The following is an 18,325-nucleotide window of genomic DNA, read 5'->3' on the forward strand; positions in this document are numbered from 1 at the left end:
GCGCTAGCAGACTGCCGCTGGTCACCTTTCACCAGCGAAGTAGGGAGAATTTTTTAGGGGGGCTATTTAAAGAAAACACTGTACCGAGCTCGTCAAAGAACTGAAGTACTCCTTCGTACGGCGGACAGAGGGAGACTGTAATGACCCGCTGCGTTTGTCAGAGACGGAAGATGCGGGGAAATGATATCGTGCGCGCGGAAGTTTGTGTTTACTTACGCCGTGGTAGCTAGCGTGTTGGCCCTGTTAGCCTGTTAGCGAGAAAGGTGCGCTGTGTCTGGACGGGTTAATAGCAACACTTACAAGTCAGCCCAGCTACGTTAAACAGTAGAAACATACTGTATATATCCTGAAGCTAACAACGAGCTGGTGGCAGATGCTGGGGATTGCTCAAACTCTTGAAACATTGGTGCGGGCCACGAGCCGTGAACTCTGCGTGCGCGTGTCAACACGCAGGCAGAAGTTATTTACAAAGAGGGCACTTTAAGCCCTAATCTCAAACGTATAGACCTGCAAAACGTGATTTAAATATTAACTGCCGCCCTCAGTGCGGTTACGAATGACATATCAGGCTTGCGTCCCTGTGCGTGAAAACCATCCTCCTCATCGGACCTAGTACATCGTCCTCGTCCGCAATGGGGCCCCTGTTTAGCCAGTGAGACCCGTAAAAGCGATCTGGAGCCCGTTAGCCATGGGGGGATGTATGGGCAGATACTTGGAAGGCTGGGAAGACTCGCAGAGTCGGGGCTCCTCCAGGAACGGTGGACGAGGAGGTAAGGCAACATTGTGTGGATGTTGTATTAATATGCGGAGAGGTTTCTTTGAAATATAAGAGCTGGAAACTTAAAGTCAACAGTGTCTCTGTCCGTTGATGATCAGTGATGCCAAAAAAGAGAAATATTTCGGCGTTGATAGTTTTGTGTTGCTATAACAATAGCAGGTTCAGATTTATCCGAGAGTGCATTTCTGGCCACCACTTGTGATTCGCATCCCTTTTTTGTGTCGTGGCTGCTGTTAAACAGAGGTCGATACCTCTGTTTAACAGCAGCCACGAGAGGGCAGGTGCACGAAATCTCCATTCACGATTCCTCACACACATCAGGAAACTGGATTCTGCTGTAGCTGTCTGACTTTGATGTGTGCCTCTTCTGTATCAGTAAAAAAGGGCTTGATTCTTTAGCTTTGACGAGGTAGTTTTTCATCTTATCAGTTCAGACTGGTGAAGCTGTATATTCAGATAACATCTGTACCAAAGTTGATGACAGTAAGCTCGTTGGGTGATTTTCGTATATTAAAATCTAGGGCGTAAGCTCTGTGTTGTGGTTACTGTAACAGCCAGCTACGTTACATTAATTCCAGAAGTTGCTCTCTTTTCACATCAGTTTATGTCTGTTGGTTACGGACTTTCCTGGAAGTTAACATAATAATAAACTGCTACTTTGTTAATCAAACTAAAGTTAACCATCAACACACAGGCGCAGTGCAGCTGAATTATTAGACACTGGGAACTTCTACTTTTGCAGAAAACAATGGTGATTATATTTTGTGTGACCTTGTTATGATACAGTCATTATTGGGAGATTAGGGCTTTACAGCCTGGCAGGTTCATGAATGGGGGTCACGTAAACATTTTGGGATGGGAAAAGACTTTCCAGCTTTTTCATATTTCTGTCATATTGCTTTAAAAGCATGCACGGTTGTGTGACTACAGTGCAAGCACACTTGAGCTCAGTGTTTGCCTTAGAGTGGCTGCTCAGGAAACTAAATGTCTGTTATTCATTTGGATGCAGGTTCTGTCCCCTTGATTTGTTACTGCTGGAAAGTTTTTCAGTCCGCCTTTTTCCAGTGGGAATTGTCTCCAGTTTGCATCAGAAAGATGGGAGGTTTTGAAGATGGAGTCCAACTTTCGCCATATAAAAAAGGGCGTTGTTTGAATAGACTTTCTGACCCCTGCTTATGGAGTTGCATCCTAAAATTAGACTCTAACATAGATTTTTGATGCCAATATGACCTTCAAGGTAAGTTTCTTTGTCGTGTGCCAGAGTAGCTATTTAAAGTTAAAGCTGTCAGAGCCAAGATACCCAGGCTTTCTGGCAGTGGCTCATGTTGATTTCCCAACTTGATTAGACTCAACACGCTCCCTTTGCTAGACAAGGCTTCGATCAAGAACAAGTCACATCATGCCCCGCTGTATCAGTGACTGAGACTGATACTGACTGTAACTCTGTTACATACATGCTCATAAAGAAACCCCATTTGATAAGAGGAAGAATTGGATAGCTCATATGGGATCTCAATTTTTTCGTTTGTTCCAATTTTGTTTGGATAAGAGCTCACTAATTTGTGTTACTATGTTCGTGTTAGGTCTGCCTACCACACGCTTAAAGGAACAAAAAGGAGTCTCGTTTGCATTGTGATGCTGAGAAAAATAATGGAAGAACATGTTTGGACTTTAAATAAACATCTGCAGAAACCCGTTATAAGATAGTAACGCATTTAGAAGCAGCATGGATGTAACTGAAAGGTGATTAGAAATGCACAATTTCCAGTTTATTTTAAAATATTGATTTTTAAAAAGTCAAATATCAATCAGGCTATAAGAGTATACAAAACCTGCTGAATATATATGCACAAGGTTCGCTTGCTAGTTTTGTAAATCACCTAATAATAACGGTAGACTGATTAACCATGATAATGTCAAAGCTCTCAATGATTAGGATCTCAAGAATCAACAAAACAATTCACTGGAAAGTAAGCTGAACTGTAAATGAAAGTGAAACCTGCCCGTTCCAAGGTGGTCTATCTATTTTGAATGTATTTGCTTTAGAAAACAGCTTGATTAAGGAGAAACACATTGTTTTAGTTGACAATGTCTATAATTTACAAGTGTTGTTGTGTTTTTGTTTTTTTAAGCATCTCTGTAACAGTGGTTTACAATTTCAGTAAAAAGCAAATATAGATCAAACCTCAAACCAGCCTTCCCATGAGTGGCTCTCAGCACTGTCTGTATCCAGCTGTCTCAGACTAACCAGAAATCAGCTGGGCTGTTGTATTGTCACGTCTAGGCTGGATTCTGACCTGGAGGCGTTCAAGTCATATTTTCACTTTATTGGCTCGTCTCGTACCGAGCAGGGTTACTGCTACATCAACACATCATCGCTTTGGTTGAACCAAACCCGTTTCACAGCTGTCTCAAGCACATTCCCATTTAAAGGGTGACCGCTATTAGAGTGATCAATCCAGCATAAACCACATAAACATACACATGGACAAAAGTAATGGGCCACACCTCTTAATCTTTGAATGCAGGCTTTGTCACAACGTATATAATCAGTCACATCTTTTTGCAAAGTGGAAAGACAGCTGCTCAGCCAGCTAAAGTTAATGAGTGGGGTCCTTCTCTGGTTTTAACATCAGCACAAAAACTGTACACCGGGAACTACAAGGTATGGCACAGCTGAGCAGTTTGTGTTACATGTGGGTGTCCCAGTACTTCTGGCCTTACAGTTTACAGTACATGCTTGGGCTTGATTTTTATTGCATTTATGATTATCTTGTTTTTATGTTTGCTGAATGCCCGAATTATAATTGGAAAAACAAAAATAATTACCCAGTCTTAATATTAAGATTAATTACTTTTGCTCAGAGTTTGCTGAAAATATTCTGTAAAATATTATAGTTGCTTCAGGGATCATTTTCAGATTACAGAGACTCATTGTATCTTTAGTGTAGTGTAAACATTGGTTTGACAAGGAAAAGATCCCCCAGATCCATCCTGGGAGGAGACCTGAATCCCTTTGGAGTTGTGTCATGAAGAGCATCCAGCATAAAAACCTGTCAAATCCAACACGCAGAGCAACCCGCTGTGACGACCCCCTGTGGCTGTGGGAGCAGCCGAAAGTAGCTTTTAGAGGCTGACTGTATCTTTAGCTGCAGAAAGGTGAAGGAAACAAAAGTGGTGATAAGATAAGCAGTTACAGCACGTGAGTGAGTGTGCGCCAGTACGTCCTCATATTGATTTGGTCAGTGGCAATTCGGTCAGTGTCATCTGGCAGCGGCGTTATCTTTGTTGCTCTTTAAAGGAAGAAGAGCAGTTGTTCCTAGCGTTAGGTAATCTTCATCAGCCACCTGTAGTTGTCGGGTGTGCTGTTTTTGCAGCACAAGGAAGCCTTGTTGCTGTTTTCTGTTTTATGAGGCATTTCACCGAGTTTTTTTTAAGACACACACACTTATCCCCATAAATTTTATTTCTGTCACTCGCGCTCTCTCACCGTACTGCAGTTTCAGCAGTATTCTCCTATAATGTGAACATTTTTGCACGCGGTCACACTCCCTATTCTTTTTCTATACAGTTTAGCTCACTGCTTATAAGTACAGACACAGTGACACTGATTCATAGGAGTGTACTGCAGCACTGCTGTTTGCCTGCGCGTATCAACCCATCCCCTCTTCTGATGACTTTTGTTAATATTCAAACTTTAAACTCCTGAGCATCTCAGTGGAAGATGAAGAGGATTAACCAGTATGAGGCCAAAGTCTCTGTTACCTTATTTGACCAAAATAAAAAAGCTTAATGACTAAGACATTATATGTGCACTACACTGCTCACATAACGTTGAGGTCCGGGCTTTGTGAAGGATAGTCTGTGACCGATAGTGTTACACGTACATATTTCCTACCCAGGTATGCTTTTACTGCATTTATAGTGTTTTTGAGATCATTGTCATGCTGAAAAATGCCAACTGTGAATCAATACCATGCAGTACCATTTGGAAAGAGATGGCACTGCTTGGCAGATTATACCCTAATGGTACTTTCCTGTGTTCATAATTCCGTTAGTTTTGAGAAGATCTCCAACATCACTGACTAAGGGTCAGTAGACTGCTTTAGACCAGGGGTAGGCATCTCCAGGCCTCGAGGGCCGGTGTCCTGCAGGTTTTAGATCTCACCCTGGGTCAACACACCTGAATCAAATGATTAGTTCATTACAAGGCTTCTGGAAAACTTCAAGACATGTTGAGGAGGTAATTTAGCCATTTAAATCAGCTGTGTTGGATCAAGGACACATCTAAAACCTGCAGGACACCGGCCCTTGAAGCCTGGAGTTGCCTACCCCTGCTGTAGACATTGCCCTTTGCACCACTCCTGACCTCATCTGTACTTACTGATAACACTTTGCCAAAAATCTCATATCTGGATTCATCCAGCAAAGACCTTTGCCAAGTCTTTGCTGGATTGTCTGCTATTATTCTTAAGAACATGACTTTTAGACACTTAATTTGTTGTAGATGATATTCAAGGCCACTCCATTTATCTTTGGTCTTCCACCTGTCGGCTTTCCTCTTTAGGAATTAACTTTTAGGACAACATTACAATGCTGTGCCTGTCAAAATGTGTAAGCTTTGGCATTGTTCATAGATTCAGCAAAAGAAATGGGTATTTCGTGCTTTGGTGACAGGCTGCTAGTAACAAAGTGCCTAAAGAAGCCATTCACAATTGGCTCTTTTCTAAGTTGCCTGTTAGGCACAAAACTGGTTCATTCCTTGAGTTAGAAGCCTTTTTGATGCTTGAATGATTTATAGGTCGTTGTTAAATGGCTTAACAAGCAAACAGAAAAGGAGTAGGGTCCAAAGAAAACCTTTGCAAGACCTTCAGAAAGCCGGGAGAACTATTGCTCAAGATCCCATTAAAAATTACAAGTCTGGTTTCTTGGAAGCAAAATATAAAGAAATAAGGGCTGGCTCAAGACTTTAGAGCAGCCCTGTACTAACCAATAGATATAAATGCAGAATAAAGTGACACAGACTGTGGGGAGGAAAAAAACAGTTTGCAATAGCTGTAGGCAAAACTTGAAAAGAAGACATTTAAGTAGTTGTTGTTGTTGTAACACAAGCCTCTTTTGTATGACGCGTTTTGCAAGTGTTACGTCACGTTGCCTCGGCAGAATGGAAACAGATAGTTGAGGATTTACAGCATGTGTTTCATCTTAGAAATGAGGAGGTCTTTATGGTGTACCCAAGTTTTATAGAGCCATGTTGCACAATGGAGTTTTCAGTGAGCTCATGAGAGTTTGGAATCTCATAGTGCCTTTAATGTATGCAGTGTTTATTACTGATGATACTGATGCAATAAGCTTCTAAGAGCCAGCATGTTCCATGTTAAGGGCTATGTGCTACAAAATAGGAGCAGGTGGACCTGTCGGTAGCTTTTCTGAGCTGAGTGATCTGTAAACAGAGCATATAAAGACAGTGGCGGCACTATTGTAGTAATAATGCATGTGGTGTTTTTTTTGGGTTTTTTTTAAGTACCATTACAGATGCTTTAAAAACACTTTTAAACTACAGAGGCGGGCCGTGTCTTTAACTGCAGAAAGCTGAATGATGTAGCGTGGTGATAAGATAACTGACTACAAGGTTGAGCCCACTTGGGTGTCCTGTACACTGTGTACGTCCACGTTGACATAACTGCAATATGTCTATAGCTCACGAATGTCAAACACATCTTCACATCATGGGCCACATACAGCCTAATCAGACCAGTGATAGTCCTTTCTGTCAGTATACAGAAGTTTAACCATACATCGAATTCCTCAGATATCTTCATATTAAGGAAAGAAGTACTACAACCTTTCTTCATCATGTAGAAAAACTTACTTTTGAAATTGTAAGTTAAAGAAATCTGTCACCATGACTCTGTGGAACCAGGTTGTACATATTAGGTGTGTAAAATTACAGAAAAAAATGGTTGTTACTCTGTAATAATATAACATTTTTTAACCAGGACCCATAAATACATTTTTAAAAAAAGCAAAAACAAAAACATGTGTTGTAGGTAGTGAAAAAAATCGACTTTTCTGCCATTTCATTCTGTATGAATTACTTATTTACCTGGTGTAGTATATATTGCCATGTAGGTTTTCATCAGTAATGCTATAAAAGTTATGAAAATAAAGCTAAAACTAGGGATGTTCCTAGTGAATAATTTCTTAGCGTACTTTTCCCCTTCATTTAGTCAACTAACTATTCTAAAATGAAGAAACAAGTTAAATTTGTCAATAGGGCTGCCACGATTAGTCGACTAGTCACGATTACGTCGACTATCAAAATCGTCGACGACTGATTTAATAGTCGATGCGTCGTTTGAAGCTTTGTAAGATCACAAAAGACGCAGGAATATGTAGTAGGATTTAAGAGTGTAATAACGGATTGAAACAGAAGATGGCAGCACTGCATGTACAAGGATGCCAGCTGCCGTTAAACCCCGAAGAAGAAGAAGCTGTGTCCCAGAAATCATAGCGCGGCCCAGCTCAGTTTCCAACAATGGCGGCAGCTAGTTAGTTTTAATATTACTCTTATTATTCTTTCTGGGTCACAAAATAAACGTTTAACATATTTTCAGGCGGGAATGTAGCTGTGTAAACCTTAAATATCGGCTCAGTTTATCAAGACACCACATATTTTCAAAAGCGCTCCGACGTTTTCGGAGACGTCTGTTACCCACTAGCTCGATAGCTAGCCGGGGGCTAGGCTAACTAGAGCCGTGAGAACACCAGACTCCCGGCAAATCGTTTTCAAACCCACCGCCGTCTTTCGCTACTCAGGTTAAACATATGAGTCACTTAGATAACTTAAAAATGTTATTGTTTGGCTTTTTTTTAAATTTTTTTTTAGTATTTTATTTGTTCCTGAGTAAATCTGTTTGGCTGAGATTAAAGTTATAGTTTTTACACAGCTGAATAAACGTCAAGCAGACAGCTGATTATCAGAAGTGTGAGATGCTGGAGAATCTACTCCGGTGTCCTGTTATATTTTAGATAGCAAGGAGTTTATTAAACTTCACCGAAACAAACTATCATCTTGTCTTTATTTTTAGTTAGCACATACCTTAAACACTTAAAGCTGTAAGCTAATGATAGTTATATAAGAGCAGATGCTGCTGGTGCAATAAGCTGTACGTTTTACGTCCAATGGATGATGATCTGATTAGTCGACTAATCGCAAAAATAATCGGTGATTAGTCGACTATCAAAATAATCGTTTGTGGCAGCCCTATTTGTCAAAAACTCTCTACACAAAGGCATTTTAAGCATTTAACACATTCCTTAATCAATCATGTTGCTTAACTGTGCAGCACCTTGGTTATGAGCATTATGAGCATTTCATGTTCTCCAGAAAAACACTTCTTCACCTGTTGAAAATGTGACAAATTATCATCAGAAAAACAAATAAACTGTGACTGAAAAGTGTGGCACATTGTGCTGTGTGTTATGAATGATGCACGCTGTTCCATATTCATGCCAACCACTTCAATAAAAGTTTAAATCTAAAATGACAAAACGATAGAACGATAGCAATTTTTTTTTCTGTTTATCTGGAGTCGGGGCGCAGGGGCAGCAGCCTATGCAGAGAAGCCCAGACCTTGCTCTCGCCTGCAACCTGATCCGCTTAATCTGGGGAACGTTGTACCATTTCTAGGCCATCCGATAGATATAATCTCTCCAGCATATCTGGTGCCTCCTCTCAGCAAGACATGCCCGGTCACCCAGAAACCTCACCCAGAAACTGCCCGCCTTTACTTTCGATGTGGAGTAGCAGCGGCTCTGAGCCCATCCTGAATGGCTGTACTTCTCAGGGAAAAACCATGCACCCCTGGGTGAAAGTCCATTTTCGCCGCTTGTATCCACGATTTCGTGCTTATACCTTTTAAAAGGACTAACAATATTTGTGTTAATAATAAGATCAGTCCCAAGATTGGTGCATTCATGCTGTTTCTCAACAATGATCCTCCATCTGATGGCAGATGGCTGCATAACATTTGGGACACAGCAATTAATCTGCATTGGATATCAATTCAAATGTTTTTGGCTCTCATGGACACCACAGGCCTTTTTTTTTTTTAAATTTTTGCTCAGTGGTAGTGAGGAACCTGCTTTTCTTTACTTGGGATTCACTCGCCTTTAAATGCTAATCCTACACCAGGATTACTTGTCCTGAGCCTCCTGCACTATAGATAATTAGTCTGGAAGAAAGGCAACTCTGCATGCGAGGTGTCCCTTTTGTATGCTGTATTTTCCATCAGTCCACTCTTCAATGTGTGGCAGCTGTGACGCAGGCATTAGCAACTATAGGCAAGTTTAGTACTCAGTTTTACTGTCAAGCTTTTACGTTGATTTATAGCTTCATGTATTTTATTTCTGGACATCCGTAGCTTCAGTCAGAGGAATTTTATGCCGGCTATGATACAAACAGGTGTGGAAAATCACTGGAAGTTTCAATGATGGGTGGCTGATCCTAGCCTGTTGTCCTTATGCTTTCCCTCCAGATCAGTCAGTGTTCTCCTGGCCTAGGTGTGCTCTGTATTAATAGTGAATAGTGGGAAACATGAAGGTAAGGTTACATAGACAGATATAGAGTAAGCATACGCTTCATGGATACAGCAAACTCTGAATGACCTCCTAATTTTAGATTGAGAAGACATGTTAGGGTGGGGTAGGACGATCTTTCTCTGATGACAGCTCGAGTTTCTGTCTGGCAGTTCTGTTTATTACAGTGAGGAGATGAAAGAACAGAGTTAAGGCTGGGCTTTCCTCATTAGCCAAGCTGCCTGCTCTCTGCATTCGGCATTCACACATGATAATGAGGATTGTGAAAACGACTTCCACTGACTGTCGTGTTTGGATTCCTGTTGTTTCTTCCTCCATTTTTACAATAGTAAGAAGGGAAATAAATTGTACATGTGGGTGAATTAATCAACACTTGTTTTGTAATGAGAGGACCTCATGCTGTGTTCAAATGTTACCTTAAATTAGATGTTTTCAGAATTCTGCCTCTGACCTTAGAATTTAGTGGGGTGTTTGTTTTATTTGTTGCGCATTATGAGTGTGAAACTTCAGCATTAAATTAATACACTCCTCTACCTTTACAGGGCGTAACGAGCCTCTGAAAAAAGATCGTCCCAAATGGAAGAGTGACTACCCGATGACGGAGGGCCAGCTACGGAGCAAGCGGGATGAGTTTTGGGACACGGCGCCGGCCTTCGAGGGCCGCAAGGAAATCTGGGATGCTCTGAAAGCAGCCGCTGTGGCCTTGGAGTGTAACGACCATGAATTAGCTCAGGCTATAGTGGATGGAGCCAGCATCACACTGCCACACGGTGAGGACAGAACACACACAGTATACTTATACAGTACAGTTCTCACCTCACTCTCACATAGGCTGCTTAAACCAGACTTAACTTACAATGTGACCTGTTTTTCTGTGGCATCCTCTTCTCAGGTACCCTGACAGAGTGTTACGATGAACTTGGGAACCGCTACCAGCTGCCCGTCTACTGCCTGGCACCACCCATCAACCTCATCTCAGAGCGTAGTGACGAAGACCCCAGTGACAGCCCTGAACCCCCAGCAGCATCCAAGAAGGAATTCCAGCTCAAGGTACCACGACTAGTACATCTCCTGTAAGACACGGGTCACGTTACCAACTGATTAGGACTAAATGGTGTCATCTGCATATTAATCCACACTGTAAACATTGTACTCAATGTAATCAAATAGATGTACTGGTCTAATATTAATTCAGAGTAACTGATTAAGTTTAGACGAATATTCAGTTGGGTGTATTAGTAACTCAAGAGGCAATGGTTGCCTCAGTCTTTGTTTTGGGGTTTTCCTTAAAGTTTGCATAAAAAACTAAATATGTAAATCTCCATACAGTCGTGCCAAAACTACAGTTCCAAGGTTTTGCATATCAGAACATGCTAAAAAGTGGTGTAGTCCTCGAGCAAGTCATAAAAACTGATAGAATTGACTTTTTATACTGCCATTAATCATGCAATAAAAAAAAATGCAGAAACAGTGTGTGAAATGCTGAGTACACCCTTACTGCTTCCACAACAATTAAGGGGGTAGATAGCAGCCAGGTGCTAGTAATTTGAATAGATTTGTTTGCTGGTCAGCAAGTGTGAGCACTTCTATAAAAGCAGAAGTTTTAGTAGTTTGCTATTCTGGAGCATTCAGGTGTGTGTCGACACAGTTCCAGACAGAAATGACAGCATTATTCGTACCTACAGTTCATTTAGTCTGCTCCAAATCAGTTGATGACTTTGTAAACTTGTAGCTTTTGCTTGTATTTTGGTTTCTTTTTGCACACAGAAAAATCTATATTAATTCCAAGTGAACCAAAATGTTTCACTGCAAGTCAAGTGAGAGTGTTCAGTTTGCTGATTGGCCAGATGTGTCTGAGGTGAGAACAACTAAAGTAAATACAAGAAGAAGATGCTGTGCTCCCGACTATTGAACATGAACATGAAGAATTTGCAATCACGTCACAACTAGTTGTCTGTACAGACCTTTGTACATCTATAGTACCTTGCCTCATCCCAGAATACAAAGCATACAAGGGTCCAGGAAGATTTTAGCTCAAGCCTACAGCATTTGCACCGTAAAGAAAGTTTTCTGGAGTTCATTTGGAACCACACCAAGACCAGCTCCTCCGCAGTGGTGTGGTTGTTTTTGTCCGCACCCAAGTGCGATTACCGTGGTCACACCTGCACAAACGAACCGCAAGGGGGAAAACGAACCAGTTCAATTTAAATGGACCAAGCACTGCAGATATGAAAACACCCTAAGAGAAACAACGATTGCTTCCACCTATGTGGGAAGGGTTATGAGGCCATTTCCAGTGACAAAGATGACTCTCACGTGGAAAACAATTATGTCAGCCACCATTCTTCCCAGCAGTGGAAGTAACAGAAAATTCCCCCACTTCTCAGACTCTACAGCCCTACTTTAACATTTAACATGCTGAAGTGAACTGTTAAAGTTCTTGACAGAACAACTAGACAAAGACTGAACAAAGTCTCTTCTCTCTAAAAAGAACAAGGCAGCATGTCTTAGGTTTCAAGAACTGCTAAAGTCTAGGAAATTTTTTATTATGTTCTGATATGGAAAACCTTAATATTAGTAGAGTGTGACTACATCTGGGTCAAATCATCATTAATGTTGTGGCTGTGCTTCTCCTGATTAATTGTTAAACTGCTGCAGATTGACAGGCTCTGGGAAAGTTGATGTAGTTACACATTACTCTGTTTTTGTGTTAGCTAGCTGTTTGAGCCGGTTTATCAGCAGCTGGTTTCACCTTTGGACAGAAAAACAGATTTCATCCAACATTTACTTCCTGTGGTTATGAGTCATATCCTCATATGTGCCTAATAAGTGCAAACAGATGCTAGAGAAGCTTATGTACTAACATTCATGCAGCTTTTGACATTTATTAAGACTTCTTACGGGGTTAAAACTGTAAAATGCCAACACAAAACAAGCCACGGACCAGTTTTTGAGTTCTTTGCATTTGGAACTTGGCTAATCTCTCCATGCAGCATTGTTAGCTCACTCTTCTGCTCTCTGCTCCCCTGTAGGTGCGGCTGTCCACAGGAAAGGACTTGCGTCTCAGCGTCAGCATGGTTGACACCATAGGCCAGCTGAAGAAGCAACTGCAAGTCCAGGAAGACATCGACGCCGTTCACCAGCGCTGGTTCTTCTCCGGGAAGCTGCTCACGGACAAGACACGGCTGCAAGACACTAAGATCCAGAAGGACTTTGTGATCCAGGTCATCGTCAACCCACAGGCACTCCAAGCCCCCAAACCATCACCGCCGACAACCACCGGCTCCTCACCTGTGCCCGAGTAACCGAGGACCATCAGAGGAGCGATGCAGTCTGTGATGGACCAGAGGTGCCTCCCAATGCTGGATAACTTATTCTTCTTGACAAAAGCTACTGTTACTGAAAGAGAAATAAACTGTGAGGGTGAAACAAACAAAAACAGACAAAGAAGAAACTGAAAAGTGCTGCTTTTTTTCCCCCTTTTTTCTAAATGTCCCTGTGTGTGCACGTGTGTGTTTTTTGGGGGGGATCTGCTGAGTCGTTCCAGTCATCACACTAACCAGAGATGCCTGTCATCGTTGCATATTAAAGCAGAGCTCCTCGCGCTGGTGTGCAAGCCTTTTCTCAGTGCACAGAACGTGCACATCAGAGCTGCACATGCAGACTCTGCCTTTGCCCTTTAGCCTGCTAACACAGTGCCAACAGAGGAACTGCAGAGGCGTTGGTTCTAGAGCGTATTTCTGCTATGACACCTATAAACTCAGCACTGTTGCTCTCTTTCTCCTCCACAGAAACAGGAAAGGAAAGCAGGAAAAAAGAAACGTGCTGAATATTCTTCTTCTTTTTCCTTTCCCTTACTGAGGAAATAAAGTCAACTGGGCTTTTTTTTGCACATTTAAAGATTAGTACTATACTTTTGTGGTAGTTTGTGTGCCTTCTACAAGACAAAAGGGGGGGGGGGGGGGTAATCACCTGCAATTTTATTGTTGGGCTAATATATCTTCTTTTTTTTGTTTGTTTTTTTTTAGATTCAGGAACTTTTAGATGGACCTAAGCTATAAGTGTTGCCTTTATTTCTTTTAAAAGATTTCGTAAGTCTTGCGGACAGAAGAGAATGGTTGTGTGTGTGTGTGTGTGTGGAGGGGGTGTGCGACAAGATTACGAAGCTGACCCATACGATGCATTGAGAGTCGAGACTGGACTAAAAGTCATAGCTTAAGTGAATCACGTCATTGATTTAAGGGAAAGCGGAATTCCCTTGAAAAAAGTGTCGTCTTAACCGCTGCATTGCTGACTGCGCAGTGACGCCCTGACCAGCAGGAGGGAGCAGCACAGGCCTTATTAAATTTGATCAGATCAGTTGTTTATGGTCACTTGTTTTGTTTTGTTTTTCCCCTTCCACCACCGGATGAATGTAAATCCAGCTTTTTTTGCTCTCGATGTGGTCTGGTAATGTTGAACAATAAAAGAAAGAAAGGAGGGGAAAAGGGCATTTTCTCTTCACCAGCAGGTATGATACGGAGCGGCGAGTGAAAACAAAAAGCTCAAGCTGATTTCTTCTTTTCTTTTTTTTTCTCCCTTCAGTAAAACTGGCCATACTGGTGATCCCCTACATATCATGACTGTTGCTTACAAGCACACCCCAGGGATTTCCACACGATGTCCAGTTTGCTTCTCATGTAAAAGCAGTTGTTTAAGGCCTTCTGTGTGGCAGGAAGGCCCCACAGAGTGATTTAAAAAAAAGGTGGATTTGGGAATTAAGCATTCATTTTGCATATAGCAAACTCAGCGTATGGCAGTAGGCGAGGTATGGTCTTAAGCAGGCAGGGAAAGGGAAATGCAGCATGCTGCTTTATGGGATTTTTTTTTTTAGGGGGGTACTAATACTGCTGGAGTTTTCTTTTAACAAATTTTAATTTAATCATATTTTCACAGATCTGACTGGAAAGCTAAAAATAAAACCAACCAAAATCTGTGCTTCAAGGCGAGAATGTTTTTTTTCTGTGGTGGCTTTCCTGTAAGCTGGTGTCGATTCAGAGAACAAGGAGAGGTTTTTTCGAGCTTGTTTGTCTGTCTTAGTTTCACACTGAGCGGTGAGCACGCACTGCCTGTTTGCTTTACATCATAGCACATCTGTTAGTGTTCATGCCCCGACTCTAACCGGCTCTTGAAGAGCAACAATAATTGTTTGGAGGGAAGAGAGCCATCAGGTTTGTCGCCAACCGCAGCGGTCACCAGAGGAAACAAACGAGTGAGATCTGATATCTGTATGTAAATCTGCAGACGAGCTGCAAGATCTTTGGCAGTGGAACATTTTCACTTTTTATTTATAGCTGCTAGCAGTCCAGAGTTCACTCGACTTCGCTCACCTTAAGCAGCCTTTGTTTGTATGTACCCGTGGAGAGCATTAGCTATCATCTGGGAACTTTTAAAATTTAACAGTATTCATAAGTGATGACCAGTGCACAAAATAAGCTTGGCTGATGCTGGAATCCCTGAAAAATTAGATGTTGTCCCCAGAGGCTGGACTCCCAGATTGATGAGCTACAAACAAAACAGCCCCACATTCATCCCCCTCATGCTGGACCATCTGAATCCACTTTAAATCTCTGTGGCTGTGTTCACACTGGAGCTCAGTGAAGATGATTTTGCCTGAATAATAGCCATGGATCACTCGGTGTGAAAAACACCGTGCTTTATTATCACAATCACCCTTTCTTGTATTTGCAATCAGAGATATGAGACTGCTTTCCTGAGCAGTGTGTTTGCACAAGAGTCTGTTTGTATGGGAGGAAAAATAAAAGCCATAATCCTGATCATGACATTTATGTCACTGCGTAGCACACCCCAGCTGATTTTCTTTTTTTCTTTTCTTCAGTGACTCATTTCAAACTCAAAGTGCATTTAAGCTACTTTTTTTTCTGTTGTCCTGTTTCTGCACACAAAGGAGGAAAGCCAAAGATACAAGAGCACTCTGTGCATCAGTTCCAGGTCACGTTGCAGAATAACGCATCAGCTGGTTCACTGTCACAAACGTCCACAGCTGGACGAGCTTTGTTTTCATTCTCCGCTCCTGTCGCACAAATATCCTGCATCATCAGCATCGTGGAGGTAATGAAACTGACCTGAGCCACAGCAGAGAGATGATGTTCCTTCTCTCTTTGTCTAGCCACTTTTCAGCCTTGTGGTTCATTAACTTGTGTGTGTTTTAAGGATGTTTTTCTTTCTTCCTTCACCTTTTACCTGTGGTTCCTAAAGGGATATGTTTTGTAACTATCGTATGCAAACTTGAACAAGCGTTTGTCTCTGTATGTGCAATACAATAGACATAGACCTCATCAGTTTCGTGTCTGATTTCTGCTTTTTGCTGATATCCAACAGCACCAGCCATGAGTATTGTCAAAAGGTACAATCTGCAGTGCTGCAATCACCTGTGTTTGTGTTGTCTCTTTAAAATGTGTTGCTAGCTGTCGCCTTGACCGCCCCGTCCCCACGGGCTCTTAATATTTCTAGAGTAAATATCAAAAGATTAAAATTTGCCTACACAGTTTCATTTTAGTGTCCATTTAGCATTCTGCGGCGCTCATCTCGGCCGTTAAGGTTGGTGTCGTCGGACTTGAGGGTGCTCTGCTGACAGTTTTAATTATGGCATCTCCTGTTATGCCATTCTTGCTGAAGTAAGCTTGTTTGCTTGCTCCGTGTCTTCAATTTGTCCTCTTTATTAATGTCTTTGAGACTTTGAGCACTGACCATTGTCCGACATTAAAGGGACCACATGTTATTACACTGTAAAGTGCTTTAAGGTGCCCTCAGAGAACTGCAAACAGGACCCCTGATCGACAGTATACAAACTACTAAAGCCCATCCCCTCCCATTAACGGTTCAATATGCCAATTAAAGGTATAAATATCTGTATGGTTGCATCATAGGAGTGTGCTTCAAAGCACAGCCAGACATTTAGTTATTGCATTATTTAGTCCCCTAAACCTAGAACCCTAGTCACAACCTTGGTTATTTTTATTAAATGTCTTTGTTAAACCAGGCTCTGTGCACACTCACCATATCATATAAAATATGGACATGGCTTGTAGGACTAACAACTGAAGCCTACACTTAAGTGCCTTAAACTGGGATTGTTTTTAACGGCCACCAGGGGGCCACGACTGTGGTTGCATAAAAAGATTTCTCATCCTATAGTCGTCAATGGGAAACCGTTCCTTGTCCAGGTTAAAGGGGAGCCTAAAAACACTGGCTTACCTCGCTAACACATTAATCTTGCGCCGTAGCACACCCCTCTTGGGTTACTCTGGAAATTCTCTTGTTATCAGTCTTTCTGATATGCTGTTGCACATATAGGTCAGACAGAATTTAGGACAGGTTTGTGTTTTGCGTTGTTGCTCTAATCACTGCTCTGCAGCTTTGTGAACTAACCCAGAGAAAAATGTTACCACTCGCAATAGTCTTTTCTTTGTCTCATTAGATACAAGTTACTGAAATCTGTTCCCATAAGGAGATAACTTATCCTCTCAACCTTAGAATAAGAGGAAAGATGAGATAAAATTCCAATTCTGAGGCGTGAGATTAAGCACTAATACATGTTTGTCAGTCGAGTTGTGTTTTGGAGCTCACTCTTAGAGTAACAGCGGGTAATTCAAGATAAAGATGATTTAAGATAATCTGTGAAGATGCATCAGCACAGGCAGCATGTGTGTTTATTTAGCCCCCGCCTTTCTGTCCTGAACCACTTCACCTCCTTTAGTTTGAGTTGAGTCCAGTGACTCATCTTTTTCAGTGAAATGTAATCACAGTTTACGTGACGTCAAGCACTCAAAAATGTGATAAAGTAGAGCTTAAATCAACTTTATGATATTTTTGAGCATCTGGAGATGTTTTTAAATGGGCGGGGACTTGAGAGCAAATCCTTTAACCACACTTTGAGGTGATTCTCAACTGCAGACTGTATAAAAAACATGGACATAGTTTTCAGGTCTTAACAGTGACAATGTGAACGTGCCTTAAACCTGCATTCTCTTATATATCCAGCAGGGGGCAGCTACTGTCAGTGTAGCAGAAATCCAGTTGCATAGAATCTTTGCATGAAAATCCCCCTACTTCTCCCATGATCTACAATCTCACTAAACATGTTCCTGGTGAACTTTATGGGCTCAGTCACTAGTTTCAAGTCTACATTCATACAGTCTGATGTTCATTTTGTAAGTTGTGTTTATTAAGAGTCAAATTCATGTTTATGTTTATTACGCACCACCTCTCGTTTTAAACACGAAAATCCTTGATGGTCATAACTTAGGGGTGAGGTCACTGCGGCTACGTCCAGCTTTTATATACAGTCTGTGTTCTCATCAGATGCCGTTTAGCCTCTTTCGTCTGAGCACTCTCAATGTGTCGAACTTCAATCGAGCAATGCAAATGGACACTGATCACACACACTCAGTACTGGTCTCAAACTCCTTGGAATAGTGCTGCGTATCTGCAAACATGTAAGACTTGACTGAAATAAATATGTGACATCAGGGACATATGTTCATGATACCCAGGAATTAAATTCCATGTAAAGCTGGTTATAAAAGCCATAACAAGCTAGCGATATTTATTAAAATTCTTTTTTTTTGTGGCTATTAACACTCCACACATTACTATTAAAAAACTTTAATTATTCTGGCACAAGAGCAGCCATATGTAAAGCACTCAAAAAAGGAAATGGAAAAAAAGAAAAATAGAGAGATCCTAATACACATTTTTGAAATTGTCCACACCATCCAAGTGCATAGAAAAAAACAAGCATCTTTTAATGAATATGTCTTGAATAACATCTGCAAAATAATTATACCTTTGTTGGGTTCATTTTTGTGCTGACTTCTTTTTAAAACATGATTTTAAAAGGTTGAATAAAATCAAACTATTATACAAATGAAGCATGTGTTTTAT

The 18,325-nt window shown here is 41.4% G+C and overlaps 1 protein-coding gene across 2 annotated transcripts; it reads left to right on the plus strand.

Annotated features, from left to right (window-relative positions):
* The first annotated feature begins 14 nt into the window (after positions 1 to 14).
* On the plus strand, positions 15 to 15,717 carry ubtd1b (ubiquitin domain containing 1b). 2 transcript variants are annotated; one of them, XM_085465685.1, is made up of 4 exons: positions 15 to 770; positions 9,922 to 10,149; positions 10,272 to 10,429; positions 12,412 to 15,717. In XM_085465685.1, exons 1-4 carry the CDS (start codon positions 689 to 691, stop codon positions 12,682 to 12,684), a joined length of 741 nt encoding a protein of 246 aa, XP_085321811.1. In that variant the 5' UTR covers positions 15 to 688; the 3' UTR covers positions 12,685 to 15,717. The 2 variants fall into 2 exon arrangements, with proteins under 2 accessions (XP_085321811.1, XP_085321812.1); XM_085465686.1 differs by lacking the exon at positions 15 to 770 and adding an exon at positions 9,318 to 9,383.
* The last annotated feature ends 2,608 nt before the right edge of the window (positions 15,718 to 18,325 follow it).

The sequence above is a fragment of the Copadichromis virginalis genome, linkage group LG8 (genome assembly GCF_057382275.1).
Source record: "Copadichromis virginalis isolate Kocher_CV1m ecotype Utaka linkage group LG8, C_Virginalis_male_GT1.1, whole genome shotgun sequence".
Lineage (NCBI taxonomy): Eukaryota > Metazoa > Chordata > Actinopteri > Cichliformes > Cichlidae > Copadichromis > Copadichromis virginalis.